Source organism: Hippocampus zosterae, chromosome 6 (genome assembly GCF_025434085.1).
Source record: "Hippocampus zosterae strain Florida chromosome 6, ASM2543408v3, whole genome shotgun sequence".
Lineage (NCBI taxonomy): Eukaryota > Metazoa > Chordata > Actinopteri > Syngnathiformes > Syngnathidae > Hippocampus > Hippocampus zosterae.
Window position 1 is genome coordinate 4,016,161 of NC_067456.1, and position 16,822 is coordinate 4,032,982.

The window sequence follows — 16,822 nt, forward strand, 5'->3', positions numbered from 1 at the left end:
TTCAATTTTAAATTCTATACGTTTGCATTTAATCTTGAAGAAGTGTTGTTTTTTTAAATATGTACGAACCATTTTTATTGATTTTTTTTGTGTGTGAAATACATTGTAATCATTTTTTATTAAGTATGATTTACAGAGTGCTATTCATCCATCCTTCTGAGTTTTATTTTTCAATTTAAGAAAAATTATATTTCTCAGTGTCAAAAATGTGAGAACCCTGGTAGAAGAGTAACTGTGCCTCTAAGTCAACACTTTCCCAGGCAGAAAGAAAGAGAGTCAAGGTGAAACCTATCACGTAAGCGATCTTAATACTATGTTGACCAGACAATTGCTAAAGCCTGGGAAGAACCTCTTTTCTGGTTCTAAGCGGATGCTTTTACAGTCATTCGCGTCTTGCTGTCCCGTTTTTTTGAACAGGGGGACAGGATGTGAAAGTGTGATTAGGATGTATGCACAACAAATATGGGGGGAAATTTTGGTTAATCCATATGAAAACACATGCTCTACTACAGTTATTAGTGACCTTGCAGAGCAAAGAAACCAGGTACTGGGTACATACGACACACAAAGCGATTTTTAAGATCTTAACCTATTTTTTATTTTATTTTATTTTTTTAAATGGGAGCGACCCCACACATGACGAAGAAGGAATCAGCTTATACACAGAAGTACTGTATGTCACCACTGACAGTCTCCTGCCTCAAACAAGATGCCTGTTGTAGTACCAAGACTGACCTCTGAGAGGCAGTGTGGTATCACAGGACATCCAGTTGATACAAAGAAGAAGAAAGAGTAGTTGTAGCTAATAGAAGTAACAGTCATCGAAAGAAAAAGTAACATAATAACCTAATCCTGATTTGCGTCCAGCAAACTGTACTAATCACTTGCCGAGCAAATCGTAGATGGGAAATCATTCTTAACATATCCAACACCACACTAATCGCTCACGATAATGTTCATTTTAGCAAGTCTTATCAAAGCAAAGGATATAACACGAAGCATGACATGAAAGGTTTTCCTGGCTGGTCCAAAATAGGTAAGATGAAATCGTAATAGGAAAAACAAATATTATTTTTGCCTTAGAGCAAGCAGGTGTCGCATTAATATGTTAATACAATTCACAGGATTGGGCAGGGGGCTCTGTCGTGGAAAAGCCGTATCTATCCGACGCGATACCGCTAGTGGTATGCAAACGAATCACTGGCTCAGTACAGTTCAGTTGTGTTTAACTTAACCCTTCAAGCGCCAACGCAGCAAAATTGCAAGAATCATCACTTCCGAGCAACAAAAATGGATTCTTGTCTTGAAAAAAAAAACCTCTGCCGCCCGGAGGTTCTGCTAGAAAAATCACTTTAAAAGGTGGCAAGTGTGTTCCGACTCCCATTTAACATGAATTTGAATATGATTGGTTCATTCTGAACACAGACACATCCGAGTTAGGAAGCGGGTGTGCTCACTTGTGCAACCACGTTATTTCAGCTGTTTATTTTTCTTTCCCTTGCACTGATTTTTTAAAAATTGATTTGTACGCGTTGGAGGTCGCATAAACATTGGAGAAAGTTTTGAAAATATTGTCATTGGATTTCTTGTTTTTATTGACAGGACAAAAAGTCATTTGAACTGGGGGGTGTAGACTTTTTATGCACTGTTCACCTCTCTCTCTCTCTCTCTTTGAGTCAAGGTCTCTCGACCAGGCTGCGTCAAACTGTGACAACACTAACCGTGATATGGGCACTCTCACTAATTTTGTGATTTTTTAAAATATATATTTGTGTGTGTGATAGCTCTCAAATTTCAGATACAACCCCCCCTGTCACTTCATTTGGCCTGTTGGTCACCCCGAAATGCCCCATTGCCAAATAAAGCACAAATTCCCAGAGGACACCGTGAGTAAGAGTATCATTCTTGGGCCACCACCACAACCAAACAATGAACACGACCGTCCGTCCAGGAGCCGGTCAAAATGTGCTGAAGTCATTAGCGCAGCCCAGTGGATACGACCACCCACTCTGACCTGCGCTTCCCCCCCACCCCCAGGACAAGTCACCCTACCTCCCGAAAGTCGCAGACGCTCAGCCTCGGGCTGCATAATATTGAAGAATTTCAGTGATGTGAAAATAGATTTAGCTCTAATAGTATTTAGCTGTTTATTTTTTCTTATATTTGAAAAGTGGTTTGTTTGGATATGTTTGATCCAACACTTTACAGATTTGAAAAAAATACATTCTGACCTCGTTACCCTCATCTTTAAAAAGTATTTAATTCTTTTAAATATATATTTATTTATATATATTTATTTTAAATAATTATTTAATTCTTTTAAATATGTATTTTTAAAAGTATCTTTCAAAATATTTTAGTCTTAAACGTGACCTAATGCTTATTTTTTCATATTCAGATTTGACCACTGATTTTTTTCACTTCATTTGATATTTTACAGATTTTTTTTCTCATTATAACATTATTTTTGTTACCAACATATTTTGAAACATTATTCATTTAATGCATTTTGAAATATTTGATTTTTTTTAAAAAAAGGAAATTATTTTTTTACAGGTTATTTTAAAGAAATGTTCTAATGTATGTTTTCTTCATTCATTATTTTATACATTAAACATTTTTTTTAAAAATCTAAATAATAATCGCAGTCACTAAAACACTTTTTTCATTATTGCGCCAACCAACTGCAGCCAAAGTTACTACGTGAGCTTGAGTACACACCTCCTTGACAAACCCGCCCCCGCGCTTGTATAAAAAGCGACTGTGCGCGTGTGCGTGTGCGTATGCGTGCGCACGCGTGAAGAGAACGCAGCACTTGAGCACCCTTAGACACTAAGAGGCCTCTCTCACAAGTGGACCTGCGGATGGGAACATGTCTGATCCGGTCAAACCTCGGACGTCTTTCCTCATCGAGGACATTCTCTCCCTGAAAGACAACGCGGCCTTTGTGGGGAAATGCTGCACCCAGTCAAGGGAAGAATGGCAAGAAGACGCCAAAACGTTGTCAGAGTCCACATTGGTGGACCACACGGGTGAGCTCAACATCTGACTGGGCTTCATTGCTTCATTATTTGGCTCGGCATGCTGTTCCCTTCTGATTTATCGACTGATCCTATCTCCCTATTCACAGCATCTCTGGACATATCCTGTCCCGGCACGTCCGAGCCGGATGGCTTCGCGTCCACGGAAAAACCCAAACGCTCTCGAGCGGCGTTCACGCACCTCCAAGTGCTGGAGCTGGAGAAGAAGTTCAACCATCAGAAGTACCTGTCGGCCCCCGAGAGAGCCCACCTGGCGGGCATGTTAAGACTGACCGAGACCCAGGTGAAGATCTGGTTTCAGAACCGCAGGTACAAAACCAAAAGGAAGCAGCAGGCGTCGGAGTTCCCCAAGGACACGTACAATGCGGACAAACTGGACCCAATCGTGTTTTTCAGCTCTTTCTGTCGGGCGTACCAGTATCGACCGTACTTGTGGGACTACGGCGGGGCCTGGAGGCCGGCGTTGTGGTGAAAAACTGGAACCAAATAAAATGCTTATTGACTCTCCCTATGTGGCTTTTGAGTGCTGTTACCACAATAGTCTGTATTGGTTCCTATTTTGAAGAAAAAACTGTTTGCATAATGATCTATGGCCAATCCTAAAAAAAAAAAAAAAAAAAAAAAAAAATCAAAATACTCTCAATGGTCTCAACAGTTATTAACGGGAATATTTCCGAGTTGCTTTCATGATGGAAAAAATTCATAGCTTTGGAAATTTTAATGAAATGCTCCCCCCCACACCGCCATTCTAACGGCTCCGTGAGCACCAGGTAGCCACCCCCCAGGACCAAATGAGTAGCCCACGGGCCTGTTTTAAAAATAGCTCTCTAATTATCGGGCATTCTGATTTCCGAGGAATGTTGTCAAAGTGAAAATTTGAATGTTATTTCCGTTTGAAAATGTCAACGCTGTCAGTGATTTGGAACAATAAACTGTTACAATTTGTATTTTCTGGTAATCTGTTGCTTGCTGTGTTAAATCAGACTTTGAGTTATGGTGGAAAATTATGAACACCATCAATGTCTTGACAATTTTTCTTTCAATCCTGTTCATATTAATCACAATATATTGTAAAACAAAAAAGTAATTTGATCAAATTTGTGATTTCAAAGGTGTGTATTCAACTGGGGAGCCTTCGCAAATGAGCATCCGGTACTCAAGAAATAGCTCTCATTTTTTAAAAAAAACCCTGCTGTGCATTTATTGAGTTATTTTTAACATGAAACTTTGACTTCGTGTTAAAAAAATAATTTTAGCACTTTCTTGTGTGATTTCCAATAAAAACCTACCAAATGAAAATTTTAAAGAGTGTAAATCAAGCTTTTTTTGACCAAACCCACTTGCAAGCAAAACGTGCAAAACAGAACACCACAAAGTAAATTCACCAAGCGTGGACGAGGACATTTTTGTGTTGAATCTAACGTTGCGGCCAGTTCGAGATGCGGCTGATAGAGCAACTGTGCGCGCAGGAATGCCAAGAAGCACTAATGCGATGACTCGGCGATAACGCCATAGTACAGTGAGTTGTGCAGGGTCAGGCGGTACGGCTGCGTCACGATTGGCTACAACCGTCGGGAAAGTTCAATCCGAGTGGCGAGTTCACACGGGTTAGTCGTCGCCGATTTGATAGGAGGGCAAGTGCCCCACACAAAAAAACATACCACGCCAACAACACGGCTGACAAACATCTTAAAGAGCTTCCTCTTATCTCTGCGCGTGAGCATCGCAAGATGTCAACGTGGCATGAAGTGCAGAACCTGTCAACTGGCTCCGCCCCTCCGTGCGACCATTCAAAGTGGACCAACCAGTCGGTCAAAGCGGGTGGAGGAAATGTGGGGGTGGGGGGGTGGGGGGTGGCGGAAGAGACCATCTTGACTTTCGAGACATCCGTATGACGACTTCTTATCATCAGCGCGGCTCTCAGCGTAAACAGGTAATTAGACATGAAGAGGGCAGATAGCGTCTGTTTTGACGGCCATGGGAATGTGACAGTGATCTAGCCGTGTCTCTCAGCGGGCGGGCCGCATGCGGACATGTTGAATACGATAAAAGAATTTGTCATTGTTATGCCCGCATTGAGACGTGGTACATTGTCCTAAACACCATCAGAAGACCGACAAGTACAGCCTCGATCCGAATGTGCGCGCCAGGAAATCGTATGAATGTATTCCCAACAGTCTATTCTCGGAATATCAGCGTGTTCCTTTTGGTGGTGGATTCGATTTTAGCCTCTATCGTATTATGCTGGGGCGGCGTGGTGGGTAAGTGGTTAGCGCGTTTGCCTCATAGTTCAGAGGTCGTGGGTTCGATCTCGGCTCCGGGCTTCCTGTGTGGAGTTTGGTTGTTTTCCCTGTGCCTGCGTGGGTTTTCTCCGGGTACTCCGGTTTCTTCCCACATTCCAAAAACATGCATGGCAGGCTACAATCTCTGTAAATGCTCCAGTTAAGACTCTTCTATGTTGCCTGGCAACAGATATAAAATGTGTTCATTTACTGATTAGCATAGCATGTTGAGCTAATCGCACAGAAGCAAGTTAACAGTACACCGTGCTAAATGATTGCGAGGCGGGGGATCATGTGGCATTTAGCATTTTATTTTGGTAACATTAATTGGGTACTGCATTACATTTTATTGTTCTCTAGCATGTATATTTAAGACATTTAGTGAAGCTGGAGATTTTTTACTTTTATTTTGAAATACCAGCACCTTCTTGTGACTCAAAGAGACACGGTACATGGAGCGCCGATTCCGTTATCCTCTCATCTTTGGCACCTTGGAATCTCTTCCTGCAACACCTGGATCAACTGGATTTGGAGGTAACTGATGAGAAGCACTGAGGCATTCGTATGTGTGCCTTTAGATTAACGACTTCCTATTAGGAACACCAAGGAGTGACATGTTGTTTATTTAGGCTTGAAAGTGCGGTTAATAGGACAATGAATGGGTACATTGTAAGGAAACACCAGGTAAGGAAACGGTGTACCTCTCGTTATGATGCAACAGAGGTTTTTCATGATCCGCTAAAAAAATATTTTTTTTAAAAATAGGGTTGATGCTGTTTATTGCCACTCTCTGCTGAATGTTGCTGTCTAAATAAACATAGATTGACATATTATTATTTAAAATAGCCACATAGCCTCCACGACCATCATGCTAACATACAATGGGAAACTCCAGAGACTCAGGGGCTAACAGTTAGCATCTCTGTAGCGATGTTGTTACCTTTCAGGCAAAGGATGTCAGGTATTCTTCAAAGGTCTTATTTACAATTGACCACAATTTTCAATGGCTGATTTTTTTTTTCCCTCCTTCCGGGTCCGAGTGCCCCATGAAGGGTTAAATGTGTCTCTGAAGAGACAGCAGATCTCCATCAAGGGATGAGTAGAAAACCAAACCTGACCACAAAGGTAGCCTTTGTCAGGACTGCAATGTGCCGTGACTGTCTAACAAATTTGGTGGTTCCGATAAGATGTTTTGAACCAGCCTTCATCTTTTCATCCGCTATCATAAACTTCCTTGGATAATGTAACTGGATCTCCCATGTTACCAGGCAGAGAGGCAATAAACATACTTTTGAATCCTGCGCCTCCGGTCGCTAGCACTGTGTGAATGTGTGCCAAGACCAGCGTGCGTTGAGAGAAGAGGCTGTTGTAATTTCCAGCTCTTATCTTCAATATAAAGATGTAAAGTCGTCAAGCAAATGGGCTGCAGATGAAGCCGACAAGGAGAAGAAGATGGGAGCGTCCATTGTCAGTCTCGGATAAACAAAATGATCACGGACAAATCAGGGACAACTCTTCTACACCACCTGTGTACGTGTGCTGGGACATGCCGGCTCTGAATGAAGCTCGCTACTGTCTGCATCTCGATAAGAACATCAGATCAGTCTTGTTTTTGTCCCATTGGAGCATATCAGCAAGTATCTGCCTTCATGTAAACAGTCCAATAAATGACAGCCAGCATAGGAAGAAGGAGTAGCAGAATTACTGTGAGCACACTGAGGTCATTGAAAGGACATACATGGTCCAAGCCTCAAGCTTGACCGATGTGATATGGAAAGTCGCCCCCGTTTCTGTGGTTGTCTGGTCCAGGTCTTAAGATCTTGGCTATTTAGTCCAGGTCTTGAACTAGGACGGGGTTATGTGATCTGAGAAGTCGTCCCAGGTCATTTTAGGTCAATAATTAAATCATGTGAATCCATTTTGATCCTTGTTCAAGATCATGGTCTCAAAGTTTCAAGCAAGTCCGACCAGTTTTAGGATGATTCGAGGTTTAGTGTGACAAGTTGAATGTAGTCCCAGGTGGGTCATTTGATTTATTTGTAAAAGTTTCAGGAGATGGGATTTGGGTCGCATGCAACTTGTGCAGGTCTCATTCTAGCTCTATGCAAAGGAACACCGATCTAAATTCACCAAGGAGTCCCACTCAGAATTGAACATAGTTCAAGATCATGTGATCCAGGTCTTAAAATGAGTCCAACATCGAGTAAGTTCTTGAAAGAAAAATCCAAGGTTATAGGATTCAGGCATCTTAGAGGTGCAATTGGGCTCACATGGTGATGTACAATATTTGAAAAGTACCGTGGCACCTCGCCGTCAAAAATAAAACAATGCTGCATAATTTTGCGACTCAGTTCTCCCCCACCAAAACTCCAAACTGTTGATTAGCCGCTCCTGAAACATATGTATTTGTATGCGAAAGAACGTACAGTTGACTGCAGTATACTTTATTCAGGTTTCCAGGCCCCCCAGGCGATAATGGGAGACAGCCTGAAGGGCTGTGGAAGACTGAAGTCTAATCCACAATACGTTATAACTCCCAGTTGGCATTTGCTGTGGTATCGTTTCGGTATTGAAGTACTTTATGCAGGTATAGTATCATAGTCATAATTTGGTGATGACAATACGGTTTTGCGGTTTTAATCTAGTGGTACAATTCTCAAACCTGTCCCTGGTCATGGGACTTGATTGAGAATTGTACCCTGGCATGTATTGTATTGGTCAACCATTTTAAAGCTAGTTCATGGGCGATTCAGGTCTCTTGCAAGTGCAACAGTTCTAATGCTGTACTCCACAGTAAGGCAGTCCTATTTGAGAAAAATTTAGGTCTCGCTAATGTTTAATAGTTTCAATTATGTGACTCCGTTTCTCATTGTTCCGTAAGGCACCGGGTCCCGTTTCAAGTAGAATGCAATCCAATACCGCCCTCTGCTGGCACCATATTGGATTGACACAAATTAGACAACGGGCATGCGTAAGCGATGTGAATGTAAATGAAGTATTCCTTCTTGGCAAGCACAAATTTATGTTCGACTTAAATTATGACTGAAGCTTCGAAGATACCAAAAAAAAAAACATTGACCAAGCCATCATATCTCACCATTTATTTCAGCTCCAGTGTTACATGCTGTGGCAGCATCGTCACTATTCCATATATGCATGGTCTGACATTCGGTCTGCCATTTCAGTTATTTGTGCGCAAAAAGTGTCATATATTTACATCCAAAAATGCTCACATGCCACAACTCTGCACTCTGATGTTTTATTAAGAGTTTCGTGACCGACAAAGACAACGTGAGCATATTTCTTTACTTGTATTAGACATGAGACTCATGAAACAGATCACGCAAATGGATAAAGCTCAGAAAAATAATTCCCATTAGCTCATGGCAAGTGCAACTATGGCTTATATAGTGTATGTAAAAAGAATGAATGAAAAAAAATGCCACATGTAAACACCCAAACAAAACCTACAATAACGAAACAGTCCTCTTCAACTGCCACTGCACCGGTGGGTAGATTCGTAAAGATGGGGAGGCGATTATTTTGCCCTCGAGTGACCTTCCACATTTGAAACAATGTAGAGACAGCTAGAGACACACGGTGGTCACCACAATGTGACTGTAAACAAAAAAAAAGCCTCTTGGCTCTGACTACGTTAGGACTAATGGAGTGGGCACAATGATGCAAAGCAGATGCATAGAAAAACGTCATTCGATACCAGTCTTTGGTGGGTAGTACACAATGACCAAAATAAACACTCCGATGCGATTTTTATGTCTTCAGACAAGGAAATGTCTTTAAAAAAACAAAACGGAGTAAAATGTTTTTCATATTTGATTTAAAAAAATCTGCAACACTTATGTACAAGAGTCGGACCTCCAATAGCTGCCCCATGTCAATTACATTGGACCGTATCGTGTGTGTGCGTGATTCAATAGCGGTATACTGCCACCATGCGGTCCAGTATAGGCGGGTCGTTAGTGAACAACTTTATACAGACACCCCAAGAATGAACAGCGATGACATAGCAATCAATGAATTGACAATCAAGGGTGGCGAAGCGACACCATGCATCATGAAAGTCTTTCTGCCCGTCCATTTGTAGAATGGAGCACAACATTTGCTTTCAAATGTCCAGTCCCATGACGTCAGCTATAGGAAGTTGAGCTACATCCACGATGGCATTTTTGACTCAACGCGGCGTTGGCATGGACACGGGAGTTGAGAACATTGGGAGAGATTATTTTGTAAATTGCTTTAAAATACAGTGGTACCGATCAATGCCTCATACACTAATTTTCCTCATAGTGGATCAATGAAATGTAGTCAAATAAGCATCCGCAATAATAAAAATGTCCAAATATATCAGAAGCAAAGATGTTTGGGGGCGCAAATAAAAATATGCTTACAAAACTGGCGCAAAAGAGGCACTTGGAAGTTGGAGTGAAGATTCTTTTCACCGTGTCCGCTCGTTCCTTATAAGTAGACACATTGAAGCAAACAAAGCAGCGTTGTGCTGCTTCCTTCTGCAGCCCTTAAAATTATAAACCACACAAATAAATAAATACTAAGATGTCTAAACATCATTCAAGACAACGTTCTTTCTTCCGTACACACATGGCCCTCTCGTGTGTAGGAAAGAATGTTGAACGATGACTGTCTGAATTTGCCCTCGAGTGACGTCATCGCGGGTTGGAGAAAAAAAAAACATGCAGACATCAGTGCGGGAACAAGGAGGCGTGTCGCTGCTCGGCTAACTTCCTCAAAACATCTCGGAGAGACCATGTTCACTTTTCATTCCTGGAAGCGGGTCTCGCCTCCTGCTTGGTCAGGAAGTACTTGAAGAACTCGTACACGGACCAGGCAATGGCCGTGGACGGCATCTGGTATATCACTCGGGCTTGCGCCCCTTTGAAGAACGCCGCCACGCCGCCCAGCTTGTACACCGTCCTGAAAGTGTTGGCCATTCCCGACAAATGGCCGCTGATGTTCATGGAACTGAGCGCAACGTTCTCCTGCGTGTTGAGCAGCGTCTTGCACACGTCGAGCGGCGTGGTGACGGCGGCCGAGATGGCGCCGGCCGCCGCCCCGGACACGATGTGCGTGGCGGGGTGGTAGTGTCTGTGGGGGTTTAGCCACTCCTGCATGGTCTCGTAAGTGATGAAATGAACGGCCTGGAAGGGGATGTTCATGGTCAGCTGCGTGCTGTAGCTGCGGTAGAAGGCGCCCGCGCCCTCCGTGCGTGTCACTTTGCAAACGCAGTCCCAAAGTCCACGATAGGGTGACTTGTACATTTGCATCCTCTGCTTCACCACTGAGCCATGATAACAGAAACATATTTAGGAAGCTTCACTGAAATGTTAACTTTTTTTTTTTAATCACTTTTTGTCTTCAGTAGCACTGTTGGCTTTTTCACTCGGGAACATTTGAGAAGGCACCAACGAGCGCAAAAATGAAGCTTGAAGCGATGGAACCGGTAGTGTTAGTGGAAGAGCCGAACTGTTACCGACTTACAGCGAAGTCCATTTCGCACTCTGAAAATTTTTGTTTTCATTTAAAAGCACTTATTGTTGGCATATTATTAACATAACATGTAGTGTACACGTACACTACATGTTATGTCATCACAATATTAGACACCTGTACCACTGCCAGGTGCAACGTACATTGTTCAATTCATAATTGTTCATAATTATCCTCAATTAATAATTGTTCATAATTATCCTCAAAAAAGCAGAAATTTTGTTCAGGTCTTGTACCAGCTGATGAGTGTTGCATAAGATTGCACACCAAAAGAGTAAAAACAAATAAACAAACCAACCAAAGAAACATTACTCGCACATTGACTCAACATTAAAAAAACGTGTATTTTTGATTTTATTATGACTGAAACACGACCATAAATTTTGGACTAGGCTATTTTTCTGGTAACAATTCATATCAGTCTATCCTTTTCCACAATACAAAGTATAGTTTGTGTTTATATTTTCAAGGGCTGGTGTTGTGTTGTGTTGTTACCTTCAGCTGGGTTCATAACGGCATCATGAAGGACAGTGGCCACACTGCCTGCCACACCTGTGAAGACATTTTTTTTTTACAGTTTATAAAAAAAGGACAAATGACAGAAAATGGTCTTTTGAATGGACGCTACATTAAAAACTCCTGCTAAGTTCTTTAATTCGAAGAAGAAGAAGAAAAAAAAGCACAATATGCCTGGTTCAACATGCTGCCAAAACAAAGATTTTCGGGGTGGGAGGCTTTGTACCGTTAGCCAGGTGGCTGTTTCCTCCGCTTTTGATGATGCCGCTGAGGGAGTGCTTGACCCGTTCGTAGCAGGCGAAATAGAGCGCGTGGGCAGGACCGGCGCCCATCATGGTGATGTTGAGGCCCCTTAGCGGTCTGAGGAAGCCCTCTGTGCGGATGATCCTTCTCAGGGCTTCGTACACACCTCGATACTGGGCATTGGGTTCGGGCTGCAGGCTCTGCATCCTTGTCTGGAATAAATACAAAGGCACTCATTCAATATCATCGTTTTATTTTTTTTCGAGAGCGTGTCACAATTGAGATATGTATGAGGGCATCAGACTTTTTCCAAATGGGGTTGGGGGGGGGTAAGAAACCTGCCTGGGGTGATGAGATACATTCCCGATTAGGACATATATGCTCTGCTGCAAACAAATTTTTTTTTTAATAGAACCGTGAGGCCCAGTACAAAAATAAAGTTGTGGTTGCGGATCACAAATAAGAGAAAAGTGCTGAATTTGGATACCCGCTGTCAGCCAAACCCGACTTTCTGGACGCATTGTTGCCTCAAAAGTAGTCACGTCGTTGTGACAGCTGAGGGCTCTTTAGTCGGAGGGATGACGACCTGGTGTGTGAGGACGAAGCATCGCTTTTGTTTTCGTCCAGCATGCCAAGTTATCCGCACAGCACAAAGCCTGTTTTTATTTGCAGGGGAGATGAAGCTGCCGCTTGCTGGGAAAGATAGGCCTCGCTCTATCTTCCGCGGCACGTTCCAATGCGTTTCCTTCCTTTTTGCCCTCACAATGAACTACAATTAAATTTCCGTTTAATTCAGATGCGGGAACTTGCGGCAACACAAATCTTGGCTGATGTTGACGTGTGTCGATCTTTGCGGTACCAACCACATGATGGTACAGAGAAATGAGTCACTTTGTGATTCAGATCCAATCAAAGTCCTTAAAATAAACTGAATGAGAATCTATACTGAACAGAGAATACCGATAGTCCCAAAATGAAAAACATAACCACAGGGAGTGGCGCTACATCCGCACTATGACACAACTCCTCCAGGTAGCAGTTGTTATTCTTTTCAGTGAAACACTGTCAAGTCAAGTCAACATTATTTATAGAGCACTTTCAAACAGCCATCGCTGCATACAAAGTGCTGTACATGGAGCGATTTAACATACACTGTCGTTGCTGGACAGTCCCGGGGCGCTTGTGTCTTGCGCCTGTAATGGGCAGCATTTTTCACAGCCCCGCTTTGTTCAGCGGAGAGATCGGTGCTGTTGAACGGTCTGCGGCTGGATGGATGGAGGTCTTGAGGAGCCGACGATGAGAAGGAAGGAGCGTTGGCGCGGAGTGCCGATGCGGATTTGGAGCTCGGGGTCGCGGCTTGGAGTTTGAAGCGGATTATGTGGGACAGGAGAAGTGAACTAATCTCTTTTCGTCAATGGACGCTACAGCTTCGTGTTTGCTTTCAAAACTTTGCTTGTAGCAGACGTGTGCACATTTTTCAGCATGATGTCTCTGATCCACTGGTGAAAGGACACTTTGATCCTCTCCTCTTTCATCTATAACTGCTTCAGACAACAAAGTGTATGCAGAAAAGTGGTGAAGATTGCACGACTGTCTCTGTCCTATGTGTTGTCTTGTGTTATTTTGACTTCAAAATGGCGCCGCGAGAGTGGCTGCCTTTCCAGCAGCTCCTATTTTTTTGTTGTTCTACTTCTTCCTTTCATAACTTTGCTACTGTGAATCTGGAATTTCTCCATTGCGAGACTAATAAAGGTATTCTTAATCTTAATCTTAATACACAATAAACAGTAAGACGAATCCGTAATAAAGGCGGTAGAAAGCACCAAGCAGTAAAATCAAGAACAAATCTAAGTCATGCTGAGTCGAACGCCAACTAAAACAGTTGTGAACATTTAGACATTAGACATCGCTTCCAAGAAAAAAAACGTAGCCAAATATCTTGTAAATTTTAATTAACAAAGTATCATTTACCCACTGATTACGCACACCCCGGTGAGCCGAGTAGTGCGTGGGACATGACGAAATAACGTAGAACCAACGGCGGTAAAAATAGTTTGAGGAAATGCATTCTAAAAGACTGCGCATTGTACGCGTCAGTGCGCAAATGTTTGGCTACTTGCAATACAATGACTCATAATTTCATTCTTCTGCCACATCTTATGATGACAGAGTGATTCTAACGAGGAGAGCAAAAGGCACTGCATCGTGACATTTACCCTTTCATTGTTTTGCAGTTTGATTTAGGGGGGAGAACTTAACAAGACTGAAAATGTTACTTGTCTTCAGTTTTCTGATACAGGTTGTCCATTTGAGCAAAAGTATTTGAAATACAGTTCTGGCCGCAGTCTTCCACTACCCAGTGTTAAACCATGTGAAAGTTGTCGCAGTACCTCAACCCCGGCCGTTTTTTTTTTAATCAATACTGCACAAGGGCGCTGACGAGCACACACCCTTCACTGCGTGAGGCCGATTTCAAGAGTGTGGAGCACAGATAAGCACCCCCAGCCCCGCCCCCTGTACACACCCTTCACACTACTGGCTTTTGTAAAAGCACTAGGTATGCAATCGACTGATATCTCGGGAAGTGAAATCATTATTCGGCAGGTCCACCGGACTCCAAATAAACACACCTAATATTTATTGACATCAGAAGCTCAGCTATGACTGCAGAAGTTTACGGCGCCTGAAACAAAAATCCAAACGAACTCAAGAGGAAATGGCAAAAGGAGTTTGAGTAACGGAGGACAGTTTGGCAAGACGGCACAAGATGATATCATCTTGATGAGTGACAGTTCTTGACGCCACTTGATCAACGCAAAACTACGACTTTATCTTCATTATAGATGGAGCAGGCGGCCCTACCTTTTTACGAATAGCAAACAACAAATACTTATACTGTACTGTACCAAATGTCTGTCAATATGAGGTGCATCACAAAACCTGTTTTAACTGTAATTGATTGAAGTCACGTGTGATTTGTGTGCATTCTTAATTGTGAAAATTTAGAGATAATCTTACCTTTTAATAATGAAGGTGTTGGTCACTTTTTAAAGGTTCCTATATGTCATACATGCAAAGACAGACCGCTAGTGGTGTTCCTGCACCAGCCGTTTGCCCCGGATGAGCAAAGTAAGCTCTATCTGGAGCCATTTTTTTTCTTCACTCATCTCTACTTGGGGGTAGGAGTAGGAAGAAAACTCACTATAATCAATTTTGTTGATCTTATTGTGAGAACTGTGGCCCTTCGCCATTTGAACAAGGGTGTGTTGGCTTTGTGAAGCTTCCTTTCACCTTCTCTCTAAAATAGTTTAATTGATTGTGCAAACAGAACTTAATGGAAAAGTTAAATATATCTGCTATTGCATTTCTTTATTGAATGAACAAATGCGAGCTGAGCGTTTCTGTTTTCGTATCTAGCCTATGCCGTTGACGCAGTAAGGTACAAATGCGTGCTGGGTGGCCAGATGAAACGTTTGAAGTGAAAGGTTTGCTTCTTTGCAAATGAGAACGTTTCAAGTTGTTGCGCCACCAAGAGCCAATCGCCATTGAGAATGTTGCACCAGCACAGGAACAAACACACACACGATGTGGTGAAATAAAACAATGTCAGAAAATATCATTGCAGTCTGAGAAGTAGGCAGCCGGCCTCCAAAAATGGCCGGGGCCCGAACCAATAAAGTAACAGGCTCAGAGAATGGGGAGCGAGGAAGCTGGTGAGTGGATTATTTGTTCACTGCTGTTAAACTGTCACTCGAAGGATTTGGCAGCCAAAGTACACAATCACCAGTCACCAGACTGGCAATGTTCAAACTATTTTTTTTCCTCTGTCAGAGGAGAAGGAGGAGCATATACGCTTCTCCGCTGACAGGAAGCACCATCCGTGAAATTCCCCTTGCGAAGAAACACACACGAGACACGAAGCTTAATAACGCTTTCCAAGAACACATTTTTGCCTACTTTCCATTTTATTTTAGAATTACATTCACATGATAAAGTGCAATATTTCTTTTTTAAAAACATCAAACAAAAAAATTGGGAAGTTTTGGTGTGGCTGGAACGGATTAATGTAATTTCTATGCTTTTCAATGGAGAAAGTTGATTTGAGATGGGAGTGATTTGAAGTTGTACGCATTAAATGCCATTATACTCGCAAGTCAAGGCTGCACTGTATTGGGTAGCGTTAAGATATACAAAGTTAATTTAAATCACTACATTGTTTATGAAGTCTCTTGCTGGGCGTCAATGGAGACTAGTTGTCAAGAGAACTTTCAAGTCACACTAACAGCGGGTAAATGAAGAGACACGCGAACAGAAAAAAAATGAAGACATAATTTTTTTAATGCTATCCACGACAGCAGGTTCTCTCTTAAGTCGCTTCCTGAAATGAGCTAAATAACACAAGCTAACAGTGGACAGGCAGGTTGAATAGTTTAAGGCTAATGCTTGTTAGCTAAGAACTGTAGTAGTCAGCCGACAAACCGTCTGCGTTGCCGTGACCTTCAGACGGAAGAATATGGTCCAAATTGGTGGTGTGAGACGGGTTAGGGGGAGGTGCGGCGGTGCGGTAGGTAGTGCGTCAGTTACCTTGACGGAGTCCACAGGGTACATGACCGTGTGCTCCAGCACGCCAGCCACAGCGCCCGCTGTCATGTGCGTCGTTACCGAGACATGAGGCGGCAAGCTCTCGTAGTCGCCGTCACTGGGCTGGCCGCCTTGGCTCACCGTCTGCGACATCTCTAGCGGTGCCAGCACACGCTCTGAGCTCAACTCCATGCGTGGCGAGTTTATCAACGAGTTATTCGCAGCTTGGACGTCCACAACATCTTGGGTCGTCACCACTCACCGGAGTAGGAGAACCGAAGTGACGTTTCCCCGAATAGGCGCGGCTCTCTACAAAATTCACCAATCGAATTATGGATACTTGCGCTTGGGGCGGGCTTTTGGACTTGTGGTGGCCAATGAGAAGTTTTCTCTCTGACACTTGGTTATCCCCGCCATCGCGCAATCTCTGATTGTGACTTTTAAAAAGTGGGAGAAAAAAAAAGAGCAACATTTTTCAAGGAATTTTCGTCGATTTTTTTGACATGCACTTTTTATTCAAAATGTGTTTGTATTAAAATATAAATAAATTCAAATTAAAAACCAATAACTTTTGTTGTACTATACAAACAATAAATCAAAACGAAACACTTAAAAATGAGTTACATGACTGATAAT

General features: G+C 42.6%; 2 protein-coding genes across 3 annotated transcripts; one reads left to right on the plus strand and one right to left on the minus strand.

Annotated features, from left to right (window-relative positions):
- Positions 1 to 2,780: 2,780 nt before the first annotated feature.
- Positions 2,781 to 3,986, plus strand: LOC127601823 (homeobox protein Nkx-3.1-like). The gene is made up of 2 exons (XM_052067492.1): positions 2,781 to 3,032; positions 3,131 to 3,986. Exons 1-2 carry the CDS (start codon positions 2,873 to 2,875, stop codon positions 3,511 to 3,513), a joined length of 543 nt encoding a protein of 180 aa, XP_051923452.1. The 5' UTR covers positions 2,781 to 2,872; the 3' UTR covers positions 3,514 to 3,986.
- Positions 3,987 to 8,564: 4,578 nt separating this feature from the next.
- Positions 8,565 to 16,476, minus strand: slc25a37 (solute carrier family 25 member 37). Of its 2 annotated transcripts, none has more exons than XM_052067474.1 (4): positions 16,190 to 16,476; positions 11,589 to 11,817; positions 11,342 to 11,398; positions 8,565 to 10,637 (listed from the first exon to the last, which is right to left on the minus strand). In XM_052067474.1, exons 1-4 carry the CDS (start codon positions 16,376 to 16,378, stop codon positions 10,111 to 10,113), a joined length of 1,002 nt encoding a protein of 333 aa, XP_051923434.1. In that variant the 5' UTR covers positions 16,379 to 16,476; the 3' UTR covers positions 8,565 to 10,110. The 2 variants fall into 2 exon arrangements, with proteins under 2 accessions (XP_051923434.1, XP_051923435.1); XM_052067475.1 differs by lacking the exon at positions 16,190 to 16,476 and adding an exon at positions 14,624 to 14,846.
- Between the last annotated feature and the right edge of the window lie 346 nt (positions 16,477 to 16,822).

Coding starts and splice junctions, on each gene's coding strand:
- slc25a37 (XM_052067474.1), bottom strand. CDS start 16,378: ATGGAGTTGAGCTCAGAGCGTGTGCTGGCACCGCTAGAGATGTCGCAG. Junction 11,399..11,588: donor AAACAGCCACCTGGCTAACG/GTACAAAGCCTC, acceptor ATGTCTTCACAG/GTGTGGCAGGCAGTGTGGCC. Junction 10,638..11,341: donor CGTTATGAACCCAGCTGAAG/GTAACAACACAA, acceptor ATCATGGCTCAG/TGGTGAAGCAGAGGATGCAA.
- LOC127601823 (XM_052067492.1), top strand. CDS start 2,873: ATGTCTGATCCGGTCAAACCTCGGACGTCTTTCCTCATCGAGGACATT. Junction 3,033..3,130: donor CACATTGGTGGACCACACGG/GTGAGCTCAACA, acceptor CCCTATTCACAG/CATCTCTGGACATATCCTGT.